The sequence below is a fragment of the Marmota monax genome, unplaced genomic scaffold (genome assembly GCF_021218885.2).
Source record: "Marmota monax isolate L192 unplaced genomic scaffold, Marmota_monax_Labrador192_F-V1.1 WCK01_AAM20220418_F8-fsc00102, whole genome shotgun sequence".
Classification (NCBI taxonomy): Eukaryota; Metazoa; Chordata; class Mammalia; order Rodentia; family Sciuridae; genus Marmota; species Marmota monax.
Window position 1 is genome coordinate 4,025,762 of NW_026692494.1, and position 27,704 is coordinate 4,053,465.

Here is a 27,704-nt window from a genome sequence, read left to right on the forward strand (position 1 = left end):
CCCGCGGACAGCGCTCGGCGGGCGTGGCCGGTCCTCCAGGTCGCCCTGCAGTCCGGCTGGCGTGGAAGCATGTTGCACCCTAAAGGTATCGCCGCGGCCTCGGGGGGGCTTCGGCCCCCAGGGCCCGCACCTCGCCCTGGCCCCGGCCCAGGTGGGAGAGGCGAGGCCCAGCCGTTGCTGACCCTTCTCTCGCCCCCTCAAGGGAAGCCGAGGACAGCGGCGAGCGGCCGGCATTTTCACAAGTCAGCGCTGCTGATGAGCCACAGGGACAGCCTCGTAAGTCGCCTTCTGGCCTCGCTTCTCGATTTGGTTTTTCCTTCCAAATTCCCTGCACTTACAGCGCGTGTACACACACACACACGCACACACACACACGCACACACAGTGCATACGCACACGCACAGACGCGCGCACACGCGCGCACACACACGCACACACAGTTGCATGCACACACGCACACACACATACGCGCGCACACACACGCTCACACAGTGCACGCACACACGCACACACACGCGTACACAGTGCACACACTCACATGCACACACGTACACAGTGCACACACGTACATACGCACACACGTACACGCACACACATGCACACAGTGCACACACGTACACACCCCCGCTCGCACACACACACACGCACACACAATTGTTTTCAGAGAGTGCCTTAAGAAGATGATTGAGCTGAAGCAAGACAGGGAATCTCCACCGAAACTTAAACGAATTTTTAAGGATAAATTGCATGAACGACAAACCAATGACAGGGAGGTGTGGCTTCTGGACGGTCTGGTGAGTCATTTGTTTGTGTGTTGAATTGTGTCAATGGAGCGGAAGTCAACCGCTAGCAAACATTGTGCACAACAGGGGTTACAATGTAACGGGCTGTGCAACCTTCGAGTTACATTATTACAGTGCAAGGAAGGCCGTCCCCGCCGGTTTCCGTAGTGTAGCGGTTATCACGTTCGCCTCACACGCGAAAGGTCCCCGGTTCGATCCCGGGCGGAAACAATTGTGCTTTTTTTTTTTTTTTCCTGGTTTTGTATGACCTTTTCACTTTATTATAGAGTATATTTTTCAAAAGTTTCAAAATTCCTATAACAGTAATTACTGCTTCACTTGTTTTTATTTCTAGACTCTTAAGAATATTTATGGAATTTAAAAAGTGATCCCAAGGTTATTAAACAGAAAACCTGGGTCTTGGGCTATTGGAGAATTGAGACTTAAAGGCAAAAATTGAATGCTGCGTTGGCCGGGAATCGAACCCGGGTCAACTGCTTGGAAGGCAGCTATGCTAACCACTATACCACCAACGCGCCGGCGACGGGAGGTTTCCAGGCACCTCTGAAAAGCAAGTTTAGCGGCCCCGGCCGTACCACCCGCACGGGGGCGTCTCTCCCCAGCTCCGGGCAGGTCGGTCTATTAGAGCTCCCCCCGGCGCCCGAGAGCGGTGGTGCGGCCGAGCGCTGTCCAATCGCGGGCCGCCGCTTGGGCAGCTCAACTTCCGGGTCAAAGGGGCCTGAGCCGGCGGGTCCCCCGTGTCCGCCGCCGCCGCTGTCCCCCGCCGCCGCTGTCCCCCGCGCCCGCCACTTCCGGGGCCGCAGTCAGGGGCATGGAGCCGCGAGCGTGAGGCGCCGCTGGCCCCGGGACGCCCTGCCCAGCCCTGCCGCCGCCCCGCGCCCCGGTGAGCAGCGCCCGTGCCCGTCCCGCCTCTCCCGTGACCCCGAACCCGCCATTGACCGGCCCCGCCTCGGCCGCGACCCCGGCCCCGCCATTGAACGGCCGCCGCGGCGCCTCCGCCCGGCCTCCCAGCGCCGCGGCCCCGCTGTCGGCCGCGCTCCGAGCCCGCGGTCGCCGCCTCGGCTTCGCCTCCGCCCCCGCCCCGGCCCCGCGCCTTCCTCCGGCGGGTCCCGCCCGCAGGGCCACCCGGTCGCCGGCCTCCCTGCCCACCTCGCCGGGGCCGCGCCCAGGTCCGCTCTCGCGGCCGCGCACCTTGACAGCGCCGCCGCCGCCGCGCAGCCCGCGGAGGTCCTGGCCCTCCGTCCGCTGCCCTCGCGAGCCCCGGGGAGACAGCGGCCGCCTCTTCGCACCCGCGTCCTGCCCGCAGCCCCTCGCCACCACCTGGCCCTAGCCAGCCCGCCTTCTCGCGGGGCCTGGGCCTGTCCAGCCGCCCTCTCTCCCCACGCAGTCTTAGGCCAGTCCTGACACGTCCCCATCAATATCGCAGCTAAGCCATCGAAGGTGACCCATGCCTTCCCCCCCACCCCTAACGCCTGCAGGGCCCTGGAGCAAGTCGCTTGCCTCAGCGGCAAGAACGAACCTGCTTTCGAGGAGCTGGGACTAAGGCCCAGGATACGTGGACTGTAGTCACCAACCCCTGTGGCCCCTGGCAGGTCTTAGGGGACTGGGCAGGGTGGGGGGACCATGCTGCGGGGCTGTGAGCACAGCTGGAATCGAGCCAGGCAGAGAGGGTTAGGCCCCCAGCCACCTCCCCTGTGGGACACCAGTGGCAGGACAGCAAGCTAGCACACAGCTGGCCTCTTCCTCAGCCTGTGTGTTAATGGCACATCTGTTCTGTCAAGGTCTGTGTCCCATGCCTGCAGCTGGAATGGAGGTTCCTTGGACCCTTTAGAAGGTCAGTTGTGCTGGGGTTGGGCAGCCAGGCAGGCTGGGGTGTGGACTGACTCTGGAACAGAGAGATAGACAGGAAGTGACTTTCTGTGGCCCTGGGGTCACTGCCCTCAGGGACCGTTGGCTGATGGCTGTAGCTTTTTGTGTATCTGCTGGAGGATTTTCTTTTATCCATTGTCCCTCTGATGCCCCTGGTGAGAGTGCTCTGGGAGGCCTCAGGGAGAGGGGGGAGAGTGCCAGTCCAGCTGGACCACATCCCGTTCAGTGCCGGCACTTGCTGTTGATTGGAGAGAATTCTGGTCTGAAATGGACTCTAGTTGAGTCTTCCCTTTGGTGTGGTTTTAAGTGACTTGATTAGTTGACAGCACTGGCCCGTCCTTGTCTTGGTGCTGTGTGTGTGATCCCCTTAGTCTTCCCAGGAGCCCCAGATGTAGGGACTGTGTAGACCCATTTTATAGCTGAGGAAATTGAGATGCAGCCAGATTAGGTGGCTTCCCCAAGGGCACACAGCCCCGAAGTGGCAGAGCTGAGGTTTGAACCCATTTCTCTCTGACACGGGCACCCTCGCTTTTCACCAGTATGAATGCAGCCAGCGCCTCCTTGTGGTGACAGCGCTTTCACTGTTGCCACCCTCCTGTGTCTAGGTGCTGGGCACCAGGTAGTTGGGGCCTGGCTCTTGTAGGCGACTGAGCCAGGGCTCTCTTTGACTTTAGACAGCGTTCAAGACAGGAGTGACTTGTGCCTTCAGCCTCAGTGTTGACAGAGTATTTCTGAGTGTCAGCCGTGGTTCCAGCTAGGGGATAGGATAGGAACGGGACAGCTGTGAGCCTGCAGCTGGGAACCGACCTCCAGAGAGAGTGGGGAGGGCTCCGGGCTCCCTCCCCGGAGGGGGCTTCTTAGCACTGAGACATTTGGGCTGGGCTCTTCTCTGGGGTGGGGTCCTGGGCACTGCTTGGTGCTAAGTAGCATCCTTGGCCCCCACCCACTCCATGCCAGGAGCTTCTTGTCCTGACAGCCACACGTGTCCACAGACATGGCCTCGTGTCTCCCCTGGGAGCAGACTCACCCCCCAGTTGAGGACCCCCCACACCAAGGAAAGGGTTGCACGTAATCGCTCCTTGAGACAGCATCTTTTTTGTTTTGTTTTGTTTTTTTAATGTTTTTTTTTTTTAAAGCCGGCACATGGTGCTCGCCTGTCGTCCCAGCAGCTTGGGAGGCTGAGGCAGGAGGATCGTGAGTTCAAAGCCAGCCTCAGCAACAGCGAGGCACTGAGCAGCTCAGTGAGACCTGTCTCTAAATAAAATACAAAATAGGGCTGGGGATGTGGCTCCGTGGTCAAGTGCTCCTGAGTTCAGGCAGCTATACCAAAATATACATAAATAAAAAAAAATATTTTGTTAGTTGCAGATGGACACAGTGCCTTTATTTACTTATTTGTTTTTATGTGGTGCTGAGGGTGGAACCCGCTGCCTCCCATGGGCTAGGCAAGCGCTCTGCCCCTGAGCCCCAGCCCAGCCCTGTTGGGCCAGCATTCTTGCGCAGATATGGTGATGGTGTGGCCAGGTGGCCAGTGTGGATCGAGTCTCAGAAAGGATGGCATTTGTGGTGGTTTGGGGCCTCAAGGATGAGAATGAACGTGTCACACAGCAACCATGGGAGGCTGTCCCAGCAGAGGGCCTGGCCACTGCAAGGAGTGGGGGCATCTGGTGCTTTGAGGACAGTGAGGGGATCAGCGTGATGGGCGTCATGGTCAGGGACTGAAAGGAGGAGCCATGAAGGCCTTCAGGAGTGGCCACAGTCAGGGATTTGGGACAGGAAGTCTGCTTCTGGCCAGTGCCCCTCAAATAGCATCTTTAGAGTCGTCGGAAACACTAAGGATGTTTTCCACTAAGTTACAAAGAAAATAACAGTTCTGGTCCCAGGTCAAGGGCCTGCAGCTGGCAAGGACTCCTTGCTGGCTGGCAGAGTGCCAGGCTGGTGCGGGCATCCCACGGCGAGGCGGGGAGCTCACTCCCTGGGGTGACTGGCCAAGAAGACGCAGCTCAGGGAGGCGCCGGCTTCCTCTTGCTCTTCAGGGCAGGGCCTGAAGCCACCACAGCCTGGGATTCCCCTGGCATCAGGTGTCCCCCAGCCTGGGAGGTGCTCTCTGCCCACCGTGCTGCTCATGACATGTCCTCTGCCATGCAGGCCCCACCCTCCCGAGGTCAGCGAGCAGTTAATGCGGAAGGTGAAGAAGTTGCGTCTGGACAACGAAAACTCGGAAGGCTGGAGAAGGTAAGGTGGCCTTGGGGCTCCGGATGGGCGTAGGGGGCCCCCAGATTCTCAGCAGCCCAAGGCGTTTCCCCAGACCTGCTGAAGCAGCAGGGCGTGGTGTGGTCAGGTGGGTGCCCTGGGTGCTTCGGGTGTAGAGTGGCTTCCCTGGCCTTCACCCACTTGATGCCAACTTCTTGCCCAGTCACCAAGACCAAAAGTGTCCCCACACACCGATGAGCTCTGCTGGGGACAGACTCACCGGAGAGAACTGGTGGCCAGGCTGCAGGGTGGTGGAGCCTGACAGGCCTGGGCTCTGCTCCCCTCCTTTCCTGAGTGACAGGGACAGGCCTTTCAGCCTCTCAGAGCCCCTGGTTTGCCCCAGAAGTTCACTGCTCCCCGAGTCCAGCTCCCCAGCTTACCGTGCACTTCACCATGCCCTCACGGCCCAGGGGATCCCCCGCCTCAGGGCTCGGTGTGCGCTGTAGGGCCTGCGGTAGCTCCTCGCCCAGCACCTGCTCCAGGCACTGGCTCCTAGTGCGTGGAGCATGTGTCCTTTTGGGGAGCAGGAGGATAAAGGGCGGTGACTTCCCCAGATGCAAATTCTAGAAAGGGGAGCACCGGTGTCTAGAGGATAAATTCACTGGGGGTCCAGTGGCTGGTGGCAGATGACCTTCTGCATGGGCTCCGTGTCCTGTGGGCGTAGGCTGCAGGCCCACTGAAAGCTGAAGGCCTGAGTGGGACCGAGTACAGTACTGTCCCCAGCCGCCCCACTCAGCAGGACAAAGCATGGCCTGGGCCAGTTGCTCCAGTCCCTTGGTGGCTTGTCCCCAGGGCATTGTGGTGGGACCCCACCCCCTGGCTGCCCTCCTGAGTGCCCTGCTGGGCTCTGCCTTATCGCTTTCTGGGCACCGAGAGCTGCAGCCGGTGCTTGGAGTCCACGGTTTCTTATTGCTTCTTCCCTCCTCCCTCATCGTGGCCCTCTTGGGTCTCTGGTGGACACAGGAGCAGCTGGTCCCCACCCTTGAAGCACCAGTGTAGGTGGAGGCCACAGAACTCCAGCCCCACCTTGACAGTGCCCTGCGTGTTTGAAGCTATGTGCTGGTGACAGGTTGAGAAGACGCCCTGCTGGTTGGCGGGAGGAGAGTAGGTGGCCTGGGCTAAGTGGCTTGGAACACACTTCCCTCTCCCAGCTGTGTAAACTCCTCACTGGAGAGCACAGGGCAGGGGTGGAGGAGGACATGCTTCCTCACCTCTGCCGTCCCTGGCTGGTGCCGTCCCTGCCTTGGCCTGGATAGCAGAGGGGCTAGTGGTAGGCTGGGCTCCAGCTAGAAGGTTCTAGTCACGTCTCGAAGATTCCTAGGCGTTCCTCCCGATGTCTCGTTTCATTTCTCAGCTCCTGGATCGTTTCTTTGCTTCCTGGGCTCTCTGCGGTGATCGGAGGCAAGATAAGGCTTGATGGTTCTTTGCTACGAAAATAAGCCATGTGATTTCTGAAGTGCTTCTGCTGGGCTCCCAGCCTGTGGGGTCCCCTTGGGGAGATCTGAAGATTGTGATGTTTTTTCCCTCCCGGGGCAAGGCTTGAACGAGGGTGGCACACCGTGGGGAGGGGATGCTAAGCCAGTCAAAGCAGTTCCCCTGGCTGGGTTTTCTGGGCTCATTGCCAGCAGCATGCGGGACCTTGTGGGTCCTGGGCCCCGCCTGTCACTGCCTGCGGCTCCCTGCTGCCCTGGAGGTGGACCGCAGTGCTGCTGTGGACCAGAACCTCCTGTGTGTGACCCACAGCAAGGCACCCATCCGCCCAGGGCTCGGCTTGTTTGACCCAAGGGCCCTGCCCGGGCTGGCGGCCTCTGCCTGAGTCTTCAGAGCACCTAGGAGCTGCTGGACCAACCAACCGCTCCTGGCCGGAGCTGGGGCAGCGGCTGGCTCTGCTGTGCCTGGACCTCAGCCAACAGAGGGTTAAGCCAGGGAAGCAGTCCTCCCTGTCCTTCGTTAGGGGTCAAGCTGGCGGGGGTCGGGGGGCCTCTGGGGTCCATCTCAGCAAATGATGCTCGGAAGCCACCACCTCTGGGTGGCCTCAGCTGCCTGCCTGAGCCTCCTGCAGTGTCCACCTGCCCTGTGGGGCTGGGCCCAGGACACCCCGGCTCCAGGACTCTCCCTGCGATGCCTGCTCGATGCCTGCTTGGTGGACGCCTTTGTCTCACGTCCTCAGCTCCGACTGGCAGTGAGCCTTTGCCCCTCCAGCCTCTGGCTCCCCTCCGCACATCCGGTGTTGCAGACCTGAGCGAGGGGACCTTCAGAGGTGCTCAGTGACACCTGCGTGTCTGTCTCCTGTGCTGGTGGCTCTGCAGGGTCTCTTCTTGGCCAGGGACGGTCTTTGGGAATCGGGCTGGACCAGGTCAGGGCCACCCTTCTGCCCTGCCTTCCCTCCTCTGAGCAGCAGCTGCAGTTTCTGTTGCTGCTGCAGGAGCCACTGCTGCCGACCCCTGCGGGTGGAGTGTGCGGGGCTGGCGCTGGGGTGCTGCCGAGGGAAGCCAGGCCGCCTCCACTGTCCTCGCCAGGCCACGCTGGGGCCTTTAGAACTGGGTCAGCTCGACTGGGTGTTTGGATTACCTTAAAACAAATATTTGCCTCTCTGGTCCAGCCCAGTCCAGCAGCATGTGCTGAGCCGGCGTGAGGGGGAGGGCCGCGGCTCCTCCAGACCTGGTGGGGGACAGTGGGGTGCCCTGTGGGAGGAGGTGCTCGTTCACTCTCACCTGAGTGACGACTGGCCGAGTTCCCTGTCACTCTCAGGAGGTCTGGGTGTCCCCTGCAGGTGACAGGCAAGCACTGCCCCTCACCCACAGGCCTGGATTCCCTGACCGAGACCGCCTCCTTGCAGCCTTCGCACGGCGGGGGCGCCAGGTCCCCCGTCAGGGCCTGAGACACAGCCAATGTGGGGGGACAGGCATGCAGCAAGTAACTACAGTGACAAATGCTTGAGGGCGGGGACAGCTAGGTGGCCTGAGAAAGTCCCAGAGATGGGATGGACGATGGCTGCAGAAGGTTTCTGAGGACCTGCCAAGCCTCTAAGCGAGGAGATGTGTTAGAAGTCGGTCAGGCGAAGAGGAAGCAGTGCTCTAGGCAGAGGCCACAGAGGCGCAGGCCTGGGGGGCCGGGGGCTGAGAAGGGGGTGGGCTGCGAGAGCCGGTGGGGCTCCGACGGCAGCCTTGAGGGCGTGGTGAAGACTGCATGCGGGTTACAGGGGTGCATTGTGTATGCTTCTTGGGGCCGGGGGTGGGCCCCAGCTCTGCCCAGCCTGGGGACTGCCTTCCCCCCGGGAGCCGGGAGCTGCGGCTGTGGGGTCCCAGGCAGAGGTGGCTCCAGCCTTTCGGCCAGGGGTGACTGCCTCGGATCCCAGAGCAGCGGGGTGGAGAGGAGGAGAACACTTTGAGACCAATTTAGGGGGACAGGGAGGTCGCACAGGGGTGGGACCTGCTGCCAAGGGGACAGTTTGAAAGCCAGACAGCCCTCCCTCCTCAGCCCGTGCACCGGTCCCTCTTTCCTCGCAGCTTGTCACTGCATTCCGAGGGAGCTGAGAGGATGTCCTGCGGGGCCCCGGTGACGGAGCGGGCCGACGCGGGTGACATGGACGACCCTGCAGCCCGCTTCCAGGTGCAGAAGCACTCGTGGGACGGGCTCCGCAGCATCATCCACGGCAGCCGCAAGTACTCGGGCCTCATTGTCAACAAGGCCCCGCACGACTTCCAGTTTGTGCAGAAGGCAGACGAGTCGGGCCCCCACTCCCACCGCCTCTACTACCTGGGTAAGCCTGCCCGGACACCGGGCTGCCCTGAACTGGCAGGCCTCAGGGCAGTTGTCACCGCGCCTGCTCAGAGGACCTGTGTTTACAAAGTGCATGTGGTGGGCCTGCTGTGGGGACATAGTCCCACAGGCCGTGGCACCCACAGATGGCACCCTGTCATTAGGAGAGCCTGGGGCAGGGGCGAGGGGAGGAGGACGCACCCCCACGAGGGCTGGCCAGCCATGGGGCCGAGCGCTGGCCTTGCCCATCTGCACTGCCAGACACTGGTGGCTCGGAGCCTGGAAATTGTTTCCACACGGTCAGCTAGGCCTCTTCCCAGGCCCCTGGCCCAGGCTGCGTGGGGCACAAGAAACAGGACAGCGCACAGAGATCCCCTGTGGGAGGTGGCGGACTTCAGTGGGAGCTCGCTGTGTAGGGATGTGTTGTGAAGGATCCTCAGGCTCACGGAGAGGCAGGTGGCTTGTGTCACCGCCAGTAGTTCATGGGTGGCTTGCTGCATGTTTGCCACCCGCCTCAGATTCCTAGAAGTGGGTGCTCACGCTTGGTGGCGTCCTCTCTGGGCATGTGCCTTGTGAGCACACTTTCTCCGTCAGGCTGTCTGTCCACCAGACCCTCAGCACTGACCAGACTCGTGGTCCCCTGCAGGCAGGCCAGAGCTGCCTCCTGTAGGGGACCGGAAATACGTGTAGAATGAATGGATGTCACCCTACTTTGCCTGAAGGGCATATAAGGAGGAGGCCCTTGAAGGAATCAGCCAGGCCTGGTGGCACATGGCTGCTGACCGATGGCAGGGCTTCTCAGTCTGCCACTGTGGACACCAGGTCAGATTGCTCCGTGTGGGCAATGCCCTGGGCACTGCAAGATGCCGAGCAAAACCGCCTCCAGTTTGAGAGCCCGGCTTCAGCAGGAGCGGGGTTATTCTCTAGGCCCATGCTCTTGACCCGGGGATCCCTGAGACCACGCCCACTCGTGCCTGGGCCTCAGTCGGTACTGGAACGAAAGAAGGAGCGAGTCACTGCCGTCCTCTGCCCGGGGCTGAGCACATGCTCGTGACAGAGACCCTGATGGACACTGGTGCAGTCCCTCAGACAGGCCTGTGGTGGGAACAGAGCCAAGAGGGGCGTGGCCAGGAGCGGGGCTCTGCAGACCTTCGCCTGAGGGCCATGGGGCTTTGAGCTGCATCAGCACCGTGAATGGGAGATCTCGCAGCCCTAAAGCTGAGAGTTCACTACCTGGCCCTTTGCAGAGAAGCGTTTACCAGCGCTAGTCTGGAAGTTAGGACGGGAAACCTCCAAGTGTCACTCACCCAAGAGGGAGCTGCGGAGGGTGCCCAGACCAGGGAGCTGGCGGTCCGCGACCTCCCCTGGTTTGCCGTTTGCCCCTCGGCACCCACCCCATGTGCCCATACAGTCCTGGGCCCTGGGCTTGTGCTTGTGCTCTTGCCCCTTGCTCAGGGCGCTCAGCGAGGTTCCTGCGGCTGCCCTGAGATGGTGGCCTCCCACAACTCAGTGAGAGAGTGAAAAGTCACCTCACCAGTTAGGAGGCCGGAAGTCTGCGTGGGGTTGCACAGGCTGAAACTGAGGTGTGGGGCACCGCGCTCCCTCCAGAGGCTCTAGGGGACATGTGTTCACTGCCTCTTCCAGCTTTAGTGGCTGCCAGTGTCCCTTGGCTTGTAGCCACATCTCGCTATTCTCTGCCTTCACGGTCACATTGATTTCTTCTCTTCTGTCCTGCTGGGATTCCCTTCTGCCTCCCTCTTAAAAGGACACCTGATAGCTGGGCTCAGGAGGCTGAGGCAGGAGGATCTCGAGTTCAAAGCCAGCCTCAGCAACTTAGACCCTGAGTAACTCAGCGAGACCCTGTCTCTAAGTAAAATAAAAAGGGCTGGGATGTGGCTCGGTGGTTAAGTGCCCCTGGGTTCTATTCCTGGTACCAAAACCAAACAAACCCCAAAATAAGGACATGTGCTGACAGCAGGCCCCCCAGGACGATCCCCAGCCCACAAGCCTCCGTCTGTCCGTGGTTGCAAAACCCATTTTCACCACAAGTGAAGGCATTCATGTCTAGGCCCCAGGACGGGTACATCTGGGTTTGGGGGCCACTGTTCAGCCTCCAGAGCTGCGAGAAGGGACAGAACCCTCTGAACTGGTCCAAGCTGCAGGGGGCATCTCCTGGGGGAGATGGGATGTCTCATGGTGCCCAGGGCTCAAGGCCCAGCCGCCTCAGGAAGTGCACCAGGAGACTTTTGGAACCCAGGTATGGCACCATGTGCCTACCTCTGATCAGGCCCCTGCCACCCAGGTCTCCTGCCATGCATCCCCACAGCTCCAGGGCGCCAGTGTACCCCAGGAATGGAGGAAGGACCAGATTGGCTGAGCCTAGGTCCACTGTCCAGTCACCTGCAGCCTGTGTCCAGGTGGGCGGGACCCACAGCCTGGGGCTGCTGAGAGCCCGGCCAGTGGGTGGGGCAGCTCCAGACAAGGGTGTGCTCTTAGCAGAGACCCCAGAATCTACTGCCTCTGTTGGGGTGACGGCATCCTGCAGCCGACCACGTGACTCACCACCAAGCTCTCAGGCTGCCCGTGGCCCCCATGTCGATGGCATGTCTTGGTGCCAGGCCCAGTCTGCTGCCCTGAGTCATGACCTGCCTTAGGCCCAGGTTTGCCACCTGAGGCACATAGAGCTAGTCACTGGGGCCCTCCGGGAGCGCCCCTCTGTTCTGACTGGTGGAGCCCAGTGCAAACTGGGTGGCCCAGTGACAGGCGCCTTCCCACTCCTACTGCAGGAAGATGGGCAGAGAGGCCTGGGGCCTGGACTCCAGCTGTCCTCTGTGGCCAGTCCCTCACCCCATCCCACAGCATCTTCTGTTAGGAAGAGGAGGTCTCAGGGCCCTGGGCAGGTCTCGGACTCCTGTAGGAAAGAAAGCCAGGACTGGGGTCCTGTGACTAGGAAAGGTTGTCCTGCCTCTGGCCATGTGCCCTGCCCTGCCAGGCCAGCCCGTGAGGCCATGCCACTCGGTGACTGGATGCAGTGTTTGCACTGTCCTGTGTCACCTGCCACGCCTCTGGGGCAGTGGGTGATGGGTGGGCAGGACTGGCAAAAGGGGAGGCACAGTGGCCACAGGGGTCAGCGGCTATCTTTAGCCCTCTCCACCTTTTGCCTTGATGCCAGGCGTCACTGTGCTGGGAGGTGAGTCTTGTCCTCGGCGAGGCCTTACCTTTGACTTCCTACTGGAAGGCTCTCCTTAAGGGTCCCTGTGGGTGACTGTCCCCAGGCTGCTCTCTAGAAAACCACCCCCAGCCCCTCCCAGCCCTTCCTGTTGCCCCGTGTGCTCTCTTACGTGTATGTGTGTGTGCACGCACATGAGTGTGTGTTTCCCCAGTACTGGGGGGGACCCGGGGATGATTGGTCCCTGAGCTTCATCTATACATTTACTCATTTATTCATTTATTGGTATCAGGGAGATAGAACCCAGGGGTGCTTAACCATTGAGTCACATCCCAAGCCCCTTTTTGCTTTTAACTTTTTTTTTTTTTAATATTTCTTTAATTGTAGATGGACACAATATCTTTATTTTATTTATTTGTATGTGGTGCAGAAGATGGAACCCAGTGCTTCACGTGTGCTAGGCAAGCGCTCTGCCACTCAGCCCCAGCCCCAGCCCCAGCCCCAGCCCCAGCCCCAGCCCCTCCTTTTAACTTTAATTTTGAGACAGGGCCTCACTAAGTTGCTGAGGCTGGCTTTGAACTCATGATCCTCCTGCCTCAGCCTCCCGAGCTGCTGGAAGGCAGGCGTGGCCACCGTGCTGGGCTTGCCCCTATGTTGCTTCTTTTTGAGATCTGAGCTGTGCCTCACAGTCCCCAGCCTTGTACTTTTCAAGTTGTGGGACTTGGTGGCTCTCCGCAGTATGTTTGCAGCATCGCACACACGTCACCTCTGTCTAGTTCAGAGTGTTCTGTCATCCCAGAAGAAGCCTGTGCGCAGCACTCACCCCCATGTTCCCCCAGCCCTCCTCAGCCTCCTGTGGAGTCCCCTGCTCTGGACATTCGTGTCAGTGCAGTCACACTCCGCATGTTCTGGTCCCCACTCGCCTGGTGCTCCTGGAAAGCAGGGAGTCCCCGCAGACTCGGGGCCTCGGGCCAGGCGTGATGGCGCATGGCGCACACCTGTGGTCCCAGCTATTCTGGTTGGATCACCCAGGGGTTTGGGGCAGCCTGGGCAACAAAGTAAGACCCTGTCACTTAAAATAGTTCAAAAAATAAAACTCAGGCCTTTAGAGAGCAAGTCGCTCTCCCAGGACTCAGGCCCTCCACCTTCTTCCACGCAATCGTTTCCACCCGCACACATCTAAAGTTGACTTTGCGTTTTTCACAGGTCTCTTTTAAAAGGAAGCCCTGGAGAGGTCTCCTTATTTTTCTTTGGGTTGCTCGTCTGCCCCTAGCTGTCCTTCATAGGTGCGCCCGGGGCGCAGCCTGCCAGGATGAATGCCCTCCTCGGCGTTGAGCCCCGAGGGCCTGGCGGGCTGCCTTCTCTCCCCTCAGAACCCCGTGGGAAGGAGGAGGTCCTGAGAAGGAGGGTAGCAGCAGCCTGGGTCTTTCTGCCCAGAAACTCGAAGAACATGCAGGGCCAGAGCTGGGTTCAGTGGCGGAGTACTACCCAGTGCGGAGCCTGCCGGCTCTGTCCCCAGGACACGGGAGATAAAACAGATACTCAGAGGATGAGAAAGGAGCTCCGATGTCCTGTGATTCGTCGTTAGCTAGGGCAGGTTCACAGGCCACCGCCGGACACCCTGTGCTGTTGGAAGGTGTACACAAGGAGAAGCCCAACTTGGTGCCCAGCCTTGTGGCAGAGGTGTCCTGGATCCCACGGGGCCAGGCGGCAGGTGCACCCTCCTCCTGTGTCTGCAGGTTCCTCAGCCCCAGGTCTAGCCACATCTGTTATCCAGCTGCCACTCAGTCAGACCCTGTCTCAAAAATGAATAAAAAGGACGGGGGTGTGGCCCAGTAGGAGAGCATTCTTGGGCTTGATCCCCAGTCCACACACAATTTTTTTTTTTTTTTCAGAAAAAAGATTGCATCTATACTGAATGCCATTCATTTTCTTGTTATTGTTTTCTAAACAATACAACGTAACAACTGTGTACACAGCGTTTATTAGGTAATCTGAGTCACCCAGAAATAACTGAAAGTCCGGGAGGGTGTGTGCAGGTGCTGTGTGTGCTGGGCTGTTGACCTGCGGGACTGGAGCATCTAGATTTTGGAATCCTGGGGGGTCCTGAGCCCAATCTCCCAAGGATACTGAGGAAAGACCTCATTTTATCTGCTTCAAAGAAGTCCTTAGTGCCTTCCACAGTAAGACCCATCCCAGCCTCAGAGACACAGCACTTGAAAAACTGATGGACTGCAGGTGACTTCGGGTGACACAGACATTGTGTGGCTGGCTCTGTGGGCTGTACTTCATGCACCTGCACAGAAGCCTCCCTTGGCAGCCGTGTCCCTGGTCACCTACAGGAGCGTTAGATTGAACCAGTGCTTCTCCTCAGGGGAGATTCCATTCCTCAAGGAATACTGGGCCCATCTGGGGACATTTGTGGCTGTCACTTGCTCTTGGCAGGGAGGGGTGGAGCCGCAGTCTGCAGAGCCCACCCCTGAGGAGGCTGCTGTCCGAGTGGTGAGAAAGGCTTTCCCTGGCTGTCACCCTGGGTGGGTTCCTTCCCAGCCTCCCCCTCGCAGAGGGGCCGTCAGGAGCCAGGTCTGGCATCCCCAGCTCCCTTCCTATTCTTCCATGGGCTATTTCTCCAGTAATTGTGGCCACCATATTCAGCTCAGATGCCTCAGAGGAGGAAGACCCTGTCGCTGAAGCGATCACACCCCAGGCCTGTGGCTCTCTGGGGAGGGGTGCTCCGTGGGACCCAGCTGCAGGGACCCGGAGCCCTCTGGAGGCCCTGCCCGCCTGCTGGGTGCTCATGCAGGCCGTTGTGCTGTGCCTGCAGGGATGCCCTACGGCAGCCGGGAGAACTCCCTCCTCTACTCGGAGATCCCCAAGAAGGTGCGCAAGGAGGCCCTGCTGCTGCTGTCCTGGAAGCAGATGCTGGACCACTTCCAGGTGGGCTGTGTCCTGCCGCAGAGCCCTGTCTTCCCAGCATGATGCCGCCCGGCCGTGTGCCACAGAGGGGCCCAGGCTGCCCAGAGCAGGCTCTGTCCTAGCTGCAGGCCTCCCTGGTGGAAGCCGTCAGATGTGGCCTTCCCAGATGTGGGGCCCGGGGCCGGTCCTGAGGGCGGTGGTGGCCCTCCATGGAGTCGGCTTGCGAGTGGGTGCAGCTCAGGTGGGGAGGGCCTCTTGTGTCCACGTTGCTTCACACGGGGCCGGGCAGAGCATGCTGCAGCTCCATGCATCCCAGAGCCTGCCTCCCTGTGGCTTGTCCCCCCTTTGTCCCCAGTGCCCAGCTGAACCACTTTGCGTTCCACACAGTGCTGATGGTTCTTCTGCTTCTCCTTTATTTTACTGAGCTTTGAGGGGCTGGGGATGAAGCACAGGGCTTCTGTGCACACCTGGCACGCGCTGTACCCCTGAGCCACCCCCTGGCCCAGTCTGCTTTAAAAAAATTCATGTCTTCGCTTCGGCCGCCACAGGGCCCTGGTCTGCAGGTGTCACCACGCTGTGTGCTGTGCGAGAGGGCTCCCTGCCGGGCCTGGGCCAGGCGCTCAGTGGCCAGGCTTGAATCCCTGCTCCCCCAACTCTTGCAGATGGTGTGGATATTTAGGGTTCGGGGGTTTTGATGGAATGCTCTTGGTGGGAGGGGCTGCAGGAGTGGCAGTGGGCACCAGGGAAGAGTGCCCAGTGGCTGGGACAGGATTGCCTGGAGAGACTCCGTGGCAGGGGGTTTAAGTGGCCCTCTGCCACTGCCGCGCAGTCGCTAGTGCACCAGGCCAGACTGCCTTGCCCCTTGGGCCACAGGTCCAGGCTCTGCCCACCTGCTATGCCCAGCATGCAGAGCCCTCGCCGGCGTGGCCTTGCAGGCGGGCCCAGGCCACCAGGTTTCTGTGTGTCCCCCAGGCCACGCCCCACCACGGGGTGTACTCACGGGAGGAGGAGCTGCTGCGGGAGCGGAAGCGCCTGGGCGTCTTCGGCATCACCTCCTACGACTTCCACAGCGAGAGCGGCCTCTTCCTCTTCCAGGCCAGCAACAGCCTCTTCCACTGCCGGGACGGCGGCAAGAACGGCTTCATGGTGAGCCCCGGCCTGGCCAGGAAGGCAGGGCTGCTGGGGCCCCTCCCTCAACCGGCCTCTCTGTCCTCAGGTGTCCCCCATGAAGCCCCTGGAGATCAAGACCCAGTGCTCGGGGCCCCGGATGGACCCCAAGATCTGCCCCGCAGACCCTGCCTTCTTCTCCTTCATCAACAACAGCGACCTATGGGTGGCCAACATCGAGACGGGCGAGGAGCGGCGACTGACCTTTTGCCACAGGGGTGAGGACCTGTCGGCCCTCCTGGGACAGCAGCCTAGCAGCCTGCCACCTTCCAGACAGCCCTGCCTCCGGCTCACCCCGGGCCTCGCCTCTCCCTCTCGCACACCCCAGGCACCGCCTTGCCCCCTGGCTCTGTGCCTGCCCGGCCTGCAGCTTCCGTCTGCAGAAGGGAGCCCTCCGTGGCACCGGCCCACAGCCCAGCGGGCACTGCTGCAGCAGCCCCCACGCACGCGGGGCTCACCCTCGCTGTCCTAAGGGTCTGCACCGTGACTTGCCACGCAGGTGCCTGTGTCCCCACCCCCAGGCCCCTCTGCTGAACCCACAGGCATGGCTTCTGGAGGAGGTGCTTCTGGTGTGGAGTGGGTGCTGCCAGGGATCTCGTCAGCACCCTGCAGTGCCCTGGAGGCCCCCTGCGTCCACATGGAAAGCATGGTGTGTGAGGCCACCTGAGTGGTCTCATCTGTGGTCTCTCCCCCAGGTTTGTCCAATGTCCTGGACGACCCCAAGTCTGCTGGCGTTGCCACCTTCGTCATCCAGGAGGAGTTCGACCGCTTCACAGGCTGCTGGTGGTGTCCTACGGCCACCTGGGAAGGTAGGTGCCGTGTCCGTGCACCGCCTCAGCAGGGCCTCCCAGCAGTCATGGGCCAGGGCTGCCCTTCATCTCCTTTTACCCTCGTCCCTTTTTTAAAGGCCTGGTCTCCACACACCTGTGAGTTCTGAGGTGCTGGGATTCAGTGCAGGGATTTTCGGGGTGCAGTCGGGCCTTCACACTCTGGGCCATTTTGTGCTGGGAACGGCTCTGTTTGTGTTACCATCGGGAAAGTCAGGCCCAGAGAGGAGCTGGACTGGGGTGTGTCTGGAGTGCCCTGGGTGAAGCCCCGTGGCACCACAGAGCCCGCATGCAGCAGGGATGGGTGGCAGCAGGGATGTCCCCGCACCCTTGGCAGCCTGCTGTGCCCTCAGGGTCAGAAGGCCTCAAGACGCTGCGCATACTGTATGAGGAAGTGGACGAGTCGGAGGTGGAAGTCATCCATGTCCCCTCTCCTGCCTTGGAGGAGCGGAAGACGGACTCCTACCGCTACCCCAGGACAGGCGAGTGCTGCCCCCGGGCCTCTGGGAACCAACGTGCACGGGAAGGTCCCCGTCCATCCCAGCCCGGCCTCCCCAGGCTTGTCACGGGGCTCTGGGTCAGGAGGCTGCCCCTGGGTGGGGTCGAGAGTGGAGGCCAAGCTGCTCACCCCTCAGGCTGCCCCACAGTCAGGGCTCTGCAGCAGCCATGGGAGGCCAGCGCAGTGGTGCCCTGTTGGCCACCCACTCAGGAGGCCTAGCCAGGAAGATGGCTGGACCCCAGGAGTCCAAGGCCAGCCTGGGCAGCATAACAAGGCCCCGTCGCTTAAAAACAAGATCCATGTTTACAGCCATCTGTTTTATAGACAGTTCAAATTTGAATTGCATGTCACCTTCCTGTCACATGGAATGCCTGTGGTCCTACATACCTGAGTGCCGTCTGTCCTGTAGTCCTCTTTCGCCTTCAGAAAGGACATTTAGCCGTTAAATCCAGGAGTCGCGGCGGGTTTTGGTCTTCTGCCAACAGGGCTGTGGGGTCCCCTCCCACACCCCGTGGCCCCTTGGGCTGTGTCTGCCTCTGCCCTGGCCTCTTCCCTTTTTGGCCCCTTGGTAGTGCCGATGTTCTTGTTGAGCCAGGTCACCTCTAGAGCAAAACCAGGTACCTACTGGGGTGTGGCCCAGAGCCAGCTGGGAGCCCGGCTAAGGCTGCGGATGGCGGCCACCCTGGAAAGCTTTGAGGGCACCACTGCCTGCTCCTGTACCCACCTGCCCACAGCTATGCACACGGAGCCTCTGCGCCACTTGCTCCAGTCCCACCTGGGACCGTTGGTCTCTTCCTGGCCTAACAGATAGGGAAGTGAAGGCTCCGAGATGTCACCCTGCCCTGGTTCTAGAGTGACAAGTGCCAGAGACCAAATTTGCCATCTGTCTGGGAAAGGGCAGCGTTGCCCTCTGCCATGGCCTGGCCCTTCTCCTGGGCCCTGAGCTGCGGCCCTCTGGAAGGGCCTGTCTGTCCCAGTGGTGGCCGCCTGCCTCCTGAGGGCTCGCCTGGCTGACTGGAGAAGACCTGCCCCTGTTGCATTGTCAGGGTGTCATGGTGCCACGTCCTATCCTCTTAGGCCAACTGTGACCCTTTGGCAGGGTGCATCAGCTTGGTGGATGCCCCCCGCCCCCCCGACACAGGGGCTGGCCTGAGCCTCTGTTTGTGTTCGGTACCACTGAGCTGCCCGATGCCTTTTTTATTTTGAGACGGGGTCTTGCTAAGTTGCCCAGGCTGGCCTTGAACTTGACATCCTCCTGCCTCAGCCTCTTGAGTTGCTGGGACGACAGGCGTGGCCACCGTGCCAGGCTGGTCTCTGCTCTTAAGCAATAGTCAGATGTCACATCCCTGTCAAGAGAATGAGCCAGGCACTAAGTCAGAAGGTCCGCCTAAGGGACTTTGTGCCTGTGCCAGGAACGGACATCTTGCTGGCAGACCTCTGGACCCTGGCTTCTCCCCACCCCTGGCCCCCACTGTGCCAGCTGTCCACCTCCCTGTGGGTGTGGCCCTGCCTCCTTGGCCTGTTCAGCAACACTCGCGCACACTGGGGACACCCGTGTGTGCTCGGCTCACTCTCCTTCTCACAGGCAGCAAGAATCCCAAGATCGCCCTGAAGCTGGCCGAGTTCCAGACGGATGGTCAGGGCAAGGTGAGGCTGGCGCCGCCTTGGGTGGCCTCAGGATGAAGCGGGAAGGGGCTGGAAGACGGGGTGGGACCAGGGTCTGCTTGCCGCCTCCCCTGGGCTTCCAGGCCCCGAGTTGCCACTCCGGCCAGCCGCGGCCACCCTTCTCTTGGAGCTTGGGATTGCAGAGCCCGCCTGTCCCCGGGCGGCTGTGCGTTCGCTGCTGTGCCAGTGCCGTGAGCGAGTGGGTAGAGGGTCCCGCGGCAGGAGCAGAAGGGCCCTGCTGTGCTGTGGTTCCACAGAGCTGACCTCAGAAAGGGAGCTCCACTGGGGGCGAGTCAGGCAGGCAGGTTCCCCCCCCCAGCCCTTGGGCAGAACCCACGGGTCATTCTGTGGACCCAGGGGCTTCGTGGGATGCGCAGTGTCCTAGGACCTTCCGAAATAGCATCAGCATCGGGTGTGAGGGTCCTGTCACCCGCAGGTCATCATGTGGGGCCTCAGGACCATGCCAGGGCCAGGCACAAGGCCCCTCAGCCCAGAGCTGAGCGCCCTCCCACCCAGCCCCACCCTGCCCTGGGGTCTTCTGCGAGTCATGAGCTGCGGGCGCCCCGACACGGGGCTCCTGGAAACTCAACACCTCACGTGGGACAAAGCAGGGGCCGGAGGTGGGCACTCCAGGAGTCCAGAGGACATGCCAGGCATCCAGAGAGCTCAGACAAGCTGGGGACACTCGTGTGCTTTTGCAGAAATGAGGTCTTTCCCCAACTCGGGGCTGGTTCTCAGGCAGGATCAGGCCCTCAGCAAGCCTTGTTCACGCTCTTGCCCAGACGTGCCAGGGATTTCAGGCAGATCTGCCATGAGTGACCTCATGGGGTCCACAGGAGTCCGTTCACTTGATGGTTCTCAATGGTCACTTGCTCTCCATGACACACAGTCCTGAGGCCTGCACCGGGTGCGCCAGTTGAGCCAGGCGGTCAGCAGGCATGGCCCTGCCCCACGGGTTAGGGCTCTGGGCCGCCAGCCTCCTCCCCTCCGAGGCCTGCTTGCTCAAGACCCCTGGATCTGCAGGAACTGCCCAGAACAGACTGCTTGGTCCCCAGAACCAGCAGGGTGCTCTGGGGGGACCCTGTCTCGGAGGCTGTGTCGAATGACTGTGGAATCTGCTGGGACTGTTGTCCCCACTGCCACAGAATGGGCAGGTCAAAGAGCAGGAGGCCAGAGTGAGGGTGTGGCCCTGAGGGAAAGTGTGCCAGTCTCCTGGGGTCGCAGGTGGCCATCTTCTCCTGCGACACCACAAGACGGCCCCATGGTGTGTGTCCGCCCCCTGTTTTTCCGTCATGGGTACCACGTACACTGGATCTGGCTTGGTCTGTTCAGTGTGAGCACATCCTGACTCGGGGACACCTGCCGTGACCACATCCCAGAGCAGGGAACTCGCTCTAACCCCACATGGCCGCCATCTCCTCAGGTGGTATGGGGACAGGCAGAGTGTGACCCACGTCTGTCTCCCTAGATCGTGTTGGCTCGTGGGAAGGAGCTGGTGCAGCCCTTCAGCTCGCTGTTCCCCAAGGTGGAGTACATCGCCAGGGCTGGGTGGACCCGGGACGGCAAGTAGTGAGTGTCTCTGCGTCAGGTGACCTGAGGGATTCAGAGTGGGGGCTGGGAATGACGGGTGGGCTGCAAAAACCACTGCTCCGACTGCCCACGGGTCTTGGGGTGATAGGACCAGCGCAGGTGACCGTGTCCTGCCCACTTGTTCCCAGAGATGCCTCCCCCAGCCTGTCAGAGGCAGGACACTCTGAGTCATTCACTCCAGTGTTGGTGGAACTAGGACATTTTGGGGGTCAGAGGTAATTGCAGGGGGCCCAAGTTCCCTAGTTGTAAGAAACACCAAATCATACCCAGACGTGGTGACGCACCTGTCATCCCAGCAGCTTGGGAGGTTGAGGCAAGAGGATCCCAAGTTCAAGCCAGCTGATCCACTTAGTGAGGCCCTAAGCAACTTAGCAAGACCCTGTCTCAAAGTAAAATAAAAAGGACTGGGATTGTGGCCCCTGGTACAGCACCCCGGGTTCCATGCTCAGTTCCGAGTCACAAAGTAGGGGCGCTCCCCTTGCTCCCCTTCCCACTTCCTGCAACCTCCACCCAGAGGCCGCGGCCAGCTCGCCGTTCCTTCAGCTGTGGGCACAGTGGCCCTGTGTGCTTCTAAGTGAGGGGGAGACGAGCCTCGTCTCCTGTGAGGGGCGCGTCCCCCCGCCTGCAGTGGCGTGGCCCACACTGCCCGCCCACTCCTCCCAGGTTGCTGTGGCCGTGAGCGGGCAGCAACGAAAGCTCCCGCATGGCCTGCAGAGCTGGCTCTGTCCCTCTCTGTCCCTGTTCCCTGATGCTGCGGGCTTCCCCTGGTCCTTCTCGGCAGATGGCAGGCCCAGCCCGCGGGCTGCCTCCGGTCAGGCCGGGACGTCCTGTGCTCTTTCCTGCCGTCCCCGAGGCCTGTGTGGAGCAGCCCCACCCCACAGGGCAGGTTTTGAGAGGTCCACTTGAGGCCGACTGGAGTGAGGTGGACCTGGGGGCTGGGCTGGCCAAGAAGGAAGCAGGCCCGTTTGTGAATGGTGCCCAAGACCCAGGGCCTAGGGCCGTTCCCTCTGGTGCTGGGGTCTGGCCGGCCGTGCCACTGAGCCCCAACTCGGGGACTGGGCCAAGCGCAGGCCAGGGACACCAGGGAGGCGGGGCTTGGCCCACTGCTGGGGACGGCGCTGCTGCACTGCCCACAGCCTCTGAGGCCCCCGCCGCCCTCCTCTCCCCTCCCAGCGCCTGGGCCATGTTCCTGGACCGGCCGCAGCAGCGACTCCAGCTGGTCCTCCTCCCGCCTGCCCTGTTCATCCCGACCCCTGAGAGCGAAGAGCAGCGGCTGGCCTTCGCCAGAGCGGTCCCCCAGGACGTGCAGCCACACGTGGTGTACGAGGAGGTCACCAACGTCTGGATCAATGTAAGGGGGGCTGGGGCTGCGCGTGGCCTCCTGGGCGGGCCCCACGTGGAGAAGGGCTCATAGCCGGGCCGTCCCCAGCCAGCGAGGGAGTCCGGGAGGCTGGCCAGCTGCAGAGCCAGCCTCCTCTCTCCTGACGCCCCCTCTGCCACACAGGTGCACGACATCTTCTACCCCTTCCCTCAGCCTGAGGGCACCGAGGAGTTCTGCTTCCTCCGAGCCAATGAGTGCAAGACTGGCTTCTGCCACCTGTACAAAGTCACCGCCATCCTCAAGTCCAACGGCTATGACTGGACCCAGCCCCTCAGCCCTGGTGAAGGTGAGCAGAGCCTGGCTCCCGGTTGTCGTGGTGGCCAGTGCCCCATCTGTCCCTGGTGGCCCTGACAGAGTGGGTCCCCAGGGCAGGCACTGGAGCAGCCTCCCGCGGGCCCTTGTGATCATCAGGGGCCGTGACGGAAGCCGCCGCCTATTCTGCCAGCAGCATCTGTGGAGCGCTCTGTGACCAGCCCTTTCAATGACCAGGGGTGGGAACGCGGGCTGCGGGCCACGTCCCATCTGCCACTTGCTTCATAGAGTTTTATTGGCACATGGCCAGGCCCACTCGTTGGGTGGCCTGCGGCTGCTTCTGGGTCACGGGGGCAGTGTCGAGCAGCAGCGGCTCACAGAACCTCAGGTGGTTGCTCTCTGGCTCCCTGTGGAAGTGGCTGGCCCCTGCTCCAGGTGCCCCCGGTACAGTCGTATGAAGAGGCAAGACGCTCCTTGGTGTTTAGAAGGTTCTAGTGAAAGATAAAGCAATAATCCAAGAACAAGGAAAGATCCTGCCTCGGGAGGAAGGCGAGTGGAGAGGCAAATGCTGCAGAGTGAGGGGCTTCTTTCTAGAAGGGGCTCAGGAGGATGTCTCCAGATGGCATGCCACCGAGCGGAGACTGGAGAGCTGATAGGCATACAGCACACTGCAGGCAGAGGGCACGGCCTGCAAAGGCCCGGGGGCAGGATAAGCCTGGTGTGTTGGAGGCACAGGGAGGAGGGGAGGCAGAGGGGACAGGGCAGCCATGCAGGGCCCTGTGAAGGACTCGGACTTGGACCCTACAGGAAGCAGGAAGTCGCTGGTCTCACTTACACGGGTGTGAAGTGAGTCCTGGTCTCCGTGGCGCAGGCCGAGGGCGAGTGAGGCGGCGGCACCTGGGGTTCCTGCACCCATTGCAGCTGAGTGGGAGCGCGTGGTGTGGAGGCCCCCAAGCCCGCAGGGTTCCAGGCTGACACCGAGAGACTGAGGGGCTGTTTTAGGATGCAGACCTGCTTGAGATGAGGTGCCGATGGCAGAGTTGCTGTGTGGGTGACACCTAGGGGCGCGGAGCAGGCAAAGGGGAGCACAGGTGTCGCAGCCCCTGCAGGACACACCCCAGGCTTCCGCAGAGTCAGGGCAGGGGGACTCTGGGCTGGATCCCTGGGCGCTGTGGGTGTGAGCAGCACCCGCCTCCACCCACTCCTGGCCAGGAGCCCCATGTTCCCGGACATGTGTGAGCTCCACAGTTTAGAGCCCTGCCCACAAATGCCCTGAGCACCGTCCAGTGCAGGGGCGGCCTGAGAGCATGGCAGCCAGCACGCTGGAGCCAGGGGACTGGTGCCAGGATGGACGGCTCTACCGCGCAGGCCTGAGGTTGGTGAGCCACTAAGGCCTGGCCGGCTGGCCCGGCCCTGCCCAGGCACTGGGCACCTGTACCTGCAGCCCCCTGGGGGCCTGGCAGTCTGAGAGCTGCAACTCTATGCCCAGTGGTCACTGGTGGAGGGGCAGTGGCTGCTCCGTGGGGGCCCCGGACTCTCCAGTGTGCTGCAGTGCCTTGGTGACCTCGGGCCCAGGTCTGCATGGCCACCCTGCTCTGGAGCTACACCTGTGGGTCCCCAGCTCCTGCCTCCTGTCATGGGGCAGATGCCTGCTGGATGGTGACAGGGTGCTGAGCACCTGTACCTTAGTAATGTTTAATCAGCAGGAGTGAGTGCCTGCAGGGGACTGGGGAGGCCTGGTGGCCCGCGGGAGGGCAGGGCTCAGGAGGAGCCTGGGAACCTGAGGAGGAGCAGGTGGGCATCTGGGTGAAGGCGGACAGGGAGGGTCGGTCAGCAGGAGCCTAGTGCCTCAGGAGGCTCCACGGGCGGGAGTGAGCAGAGGGCCAGCCAGGCGAGCAGTGCCCAGGCCCTGTGGGCATCGGGAGAGGGACCCCGGCTGACTGGCCCCAGAGGGAGCCAAGCACAACTCACCCCACTAACTGTGGGCCTCAGCAGGCCAGTGACCGTGGGCCTCAGCAGGCCAGCATGGCAGGACCAGCCGGGGAGGCTGAGGGAGGGAGCCCCTGTCCCCGAGAGTTGGCCTCAACTCCTCCTGTGCCACTGTGTGCAGGACCCTTGTCCCTGTCGCGCCACGTGTGGGTGCCAGTGTCTTTTAGGCCTAGAATGCTTCAGGAGAAAAGTGAGCCCTTGCTCCCGAGCTCAGTCCCTTTCTATTGGCGCCAACAGCCGTCCTGTGTCGCCTCCCAGGGAGAGCTCAGCGGCGTCGTCTACCCAGAAAACCGCAGAGCAACTACGCGTCCACTTGCTTCCTGGCCTGGGGCCGCGGAGCCCTACAAGGCCAGAGTCACTCGCCCTTCGAAGGCTCTAGAACAGCGAGTTCCAGAGTCCTGGCTTTTCTTGGGAAAGGCTGGTCCTGCCATCCGCCAATAGGCACTGGCCCCACAGTCCCCTTGACCACTCTGGCAGGTCCCCACCTTCTGCTCAGACCCTGCAGCCCCGTGGGGAGTGTGTCCCTGGTGCGTGTCCCGATGCCCTGGCTCCCTTCACCTCTTTTCCTTCCTTCCTTTCAGATGAATTTAAAAGCCTCATTAAGGAGGAGATCGCTCTGACCAGTGGTGAATGGGAGGTTCTGGCCAGGCACGGCTCCAAGGTACCAGAGTCTCCTCTGTCCCTCCTCCCGCCCTTCACGTGCTCCTGGCTTCTCTGCCCTGCTCCTTTCCCTCCTCCTGCCTGAGCATCGAAGACCAGGAGGGACAAGTCAGAGGGTCCCGTGGCCCCCGCCAGGTCCCGTGGGAGGACCTAACCCACACTCTCAGTGCCACCGGGGTGTTCAAGTGGCCTTCTTTATATCTCAGAGCCCCCTCCCCAAGAGAACAGTCTTCAGGACATCTGCACATCCTATGGAATTAGAGTCATCAGGAGTGTCCCCACAGCCACCCCATGTTAGCCCCTGAGGTTCCCAAATGAAGGCACAGCCACAGAGATGAGCCATGAGCCCTGTGTCTTCACCTGGGTCCAGGAGCACAGCTTCCATGTTTACAGAGGGTTCCTGGTCACCCTCCTGGGTCCCTCCCTCTCAGAAACAAGCCCGCGCCCTTCAGTGACTTGGCATAAAAAACAGGAGCACACAGGTGGCCTGCAGGGTGCAGACGTGGCTGGCAACGCAGAGGCCAGCACACCCTGCCCGGGCTGGAAGGGGGAGCCTGGCCTCAGAGGGTGCAGTTGAGGCAGCAGGGCACAGCCCATCGGGGACAAGCCACCTGTGTGCTGACAGCAACGTGCGTCACGCCTGACTGGCATCCAGTGGGCACCCAATGCTAGGAGTGGACCTGTGAGGTCACCCCAGAACTCTCTAGCGACATGTACGTGTGGTGTGTGTCATTCGTGGTTGAATGTGGCCGTCAGTGACAGCATGAGCAAGCGAGGCACATGTGTGTCACGGAAGATGGACGTGTCCAGTGCCCTCGCTGACTTGGAAAGATGCTGCTGAACTGTGGGGACAGGTGCGCTGTGGCACTGCAGCAGTCCCCTCTCTAGGCAGCTTCGTGCCTGCGTCTTTGTGGATAGAGCCTGAGGGTCAGAATGCCGGTCTCTAAAGGTTAATTGGTGGCCAGTGGCCACCTGCTGGCTTCCACGCAGCCGGGTTGCTGCTGACCACTCGCCAGCTCCCTTCCCAGCCTGGCCCGAGCAGGGGGCAGTGGGCGGCCTGCTCCCCTCTCCTGACCTTGCTCCCTGGGCCCCACCCACTCCACAGCAGGAGCGGCCCAGTCACGCCAGCCACTGATGTCCTCAGGTGTCACCCAGGTCCCCTGAAGGGCACAGTCACATATGTGTGTGCGCGTGCATGCAGTGACCTTGAGTGTGTGGTGTCCTGAGCCAGCACAAGCACCACGTCCCGGGGGTTGTGACTGCGCCCTGTCAGCACGCGCCTCTCTCCACCCTGAGACGGGGCGGGAGCATCTTAGAAGTGAAAGAAGAGCCTCCCACATGCGGGGCCCGGATTGACCCCCAGACCACAAACAAGAGGAAGGACAGGACTGGGCTCTCTAAAGTGCTGTCTGCCCTGTTCTGTGTCACCCAAGCCAGGCCTCGCTGGGGACAAGCCCCGGGGAGGGCCGACATGTGCTGTGGAGCTGGGCAGTGCTGGAGGCCCAGCCTCCTGTGGGTCTAGAGAACCTGCTTGTGGGAAGCAGCTCAGGCGCCGGACACACCTGGATTCCCAGGGAGGCTGCGTCCACAGGATCAAGTTCAAGTTCAGCTTCAGCAACTTAGAGAAATCCCGTCTCAAGAAAATCACAAGGGCTGTGGATGCAGCTTAGTGGCGGGCACCACTGTGCCTACTTCAGTCCCCCCAAATAAATGGAGCCTGGGGCGGGGTGGTCTGTGGGGGGCGCTGCCCAGCATGTGCAGGCCCTGTGTCCACGAGCACCACAGAGGACAAGATACAGCACAGAGTGTCCCTTAGGAGCCCGCCCCTGCCAGCAGCCCTGCCTCCTGCAGGCAACAGCACTGTGGTCTTTGTCAGTGGGGGTCAACGGGGTTTTACAAAGGCCCACTTGGCCCCCTGGCGTGAAGTGGGCCTGCTCCTCCAGCGTCCTCATCCCCATGTGGGGAATTCCTTGGGAAGGGCTCCAGCAGCCTCTGTCCCAAGTCCAGGGCTGTGCCCTCTGGAGGTGTTTTGCCTGTGTGGCGCCACCTCACCACCACCCACCAGCCTGACCTGCCCCAGGTAGCCACCTGTCCCCACCTGGTCCATTCTCTCGGGGTTTTCTAATGCTGGACTATAGCCGTGCCCCCGCAGCCGTGTGCCCCGGGGACTCCTGAGCAGGCGTGGGGCTGCAGCTCTGAGCTATGCCTGGGGACACCATCTAAGAACCTGGGGCTAGGAGGGGCCTTGCTACTTCTTTACTTCTAGCCCTTGGCCAGAGAGACGGGCTGGCCCTGGGACCCACGCAGCCTTCCTCCAGATTGATGCCTCCACAGTCCCAAGGGCCATCTAGGCTTGACCTTGTAACTCCGGCCCTCTGAAGGACATGGGGCCAGACCAGGCAGCATAGGCAGCTGTGTAGCAGAGATGGTGGGGAGCAGGTCCCCTGGCTGCAGGCAACGGGGTCCACCAGGGAGGGGGCAGGCTGGTCCCAAGCACTGTGTCCTCCCTGCAGATCTGGGTCAATGAGGAGACCAAGCTGGTGTACTTCCAAGGCACAAAGGACACGCCACTGGAGCACCACCTCTACGTGGTCAGCTACGAGTCTGCCGGCGAGATCGTGCGCCTCACCACGCCCGGCTTCTCCCACAGCTGCTCCATGAGCCAGGTGCATGCTGGCTCCTGCCCAGTGTCCCCCAGGGCTGGTGCTGCCCACCCCTACCTGGCAGCGGGGAGGGAGGGAGTGGTGTCCCCGGAGCACCACGGCCTACCTACTGAGCCTTGGTGCCGCTGCTGTGAGTGGGCCTCAGCCTTAGCTCCAAGCTGTGCCGACCCCGAGGCAGGGCACACACACAGGGCCACTGCCAGCACGGCCAGGCGAGCAGGCCCCACGGTGGCAGCTCC

At 61.6% G+C, this 27,704-nt stretch overlaps 1 protein-coding gene and 2 non-coding genes across 13 annotated transcripts in view; 2 read left to right on the forward strand and 1 right to left on the reverse strand.

Annotated features, from left to right (window-relative positions):
• The first annotated feature begins 22 nt into the window (after positions 1–22).
• Positions 23–27,704, forward strand: part of Dpp9 (dipeptidyl peptidase 9) — a 36,226-nt gene continuing 8,544 nt past the window's right edge. For 2 of the 11 annotated variants that reach the window (XM_058579204.1, XM_058579209.1), the window contains exons 1-15: positions 666–794; positions 4,821–4,907; positions 6,280–6,326; positions 8,435–8,688; positions 14,681–14,793; positions 15,745–15,918; positions 15,989–16,157; positions 16,635–16,748; positions 17,120–17,252; positions 18,855–18,912; positions 20,399–20,499; positions 21,694–21,871; positions 22,025–22,187; positions 24,724–24,803; positions 27,316–27,468. In XM_058579204.1, coding sequence (XP_058435187.1) covers positions 681–794; positions 4,821–4,907; positions 6,280–6,326; positions 8,435–8,688; positions 14,681–14,793; positions 15,745–15,918; positions 15,989–16,157; positions 16,635–16,748; positions 17,120–17,252; positions 18,855–18,912; positions 20,399–20,499; positions 21,694–21,871; positions 22,025–22,187; positions 24,724–24,803; positions 27,316–27,468 — 1,938 coding nt within the window. In that variant the 5' untranslated portion in view covers positions 666–680. Of the gene's footprint in view, positions 86–202; positions 277–665; positions 795–1,568; positions 1,687–2,584; positions 2,638–4,820; positions 4,908–6,279; positions 6,327–8,434; positions 8,689–14,680; positions 14,794–15,744; positions 15,919–15,988; positions 16,158–16,634; positions 16,749–17,119; positions 17,253–18,854; positions 18,913–20,398; positions 20,501–21,693; positions 21,872–22,024; positions 22,188–24,723; positions 24,804–27,315; positions 27,469–27,704 lie in introns of those variants that run through there. The other 9 variants (XM_058579205.1, XM_058579210.1, XM_058579207.1 and 6 more) reach the window with 9 other exon arrangements.
• On the forward strand, positions 941–1,013 carry Trnav-cac (transfer RNA valine (anticodon CAC)). The gene has a single exon. It is a non-coding gene; the product is annotated as a tRNA-Val (tRNA).
• On the reverse strand, positions 1,247–1,318 carry Trnag-ucc (transfer RNA glycine (anticodon UCC)). The gene has a single exon. It is a non-coding gene; the product is annotated as a tRNA-Gly (tRNA).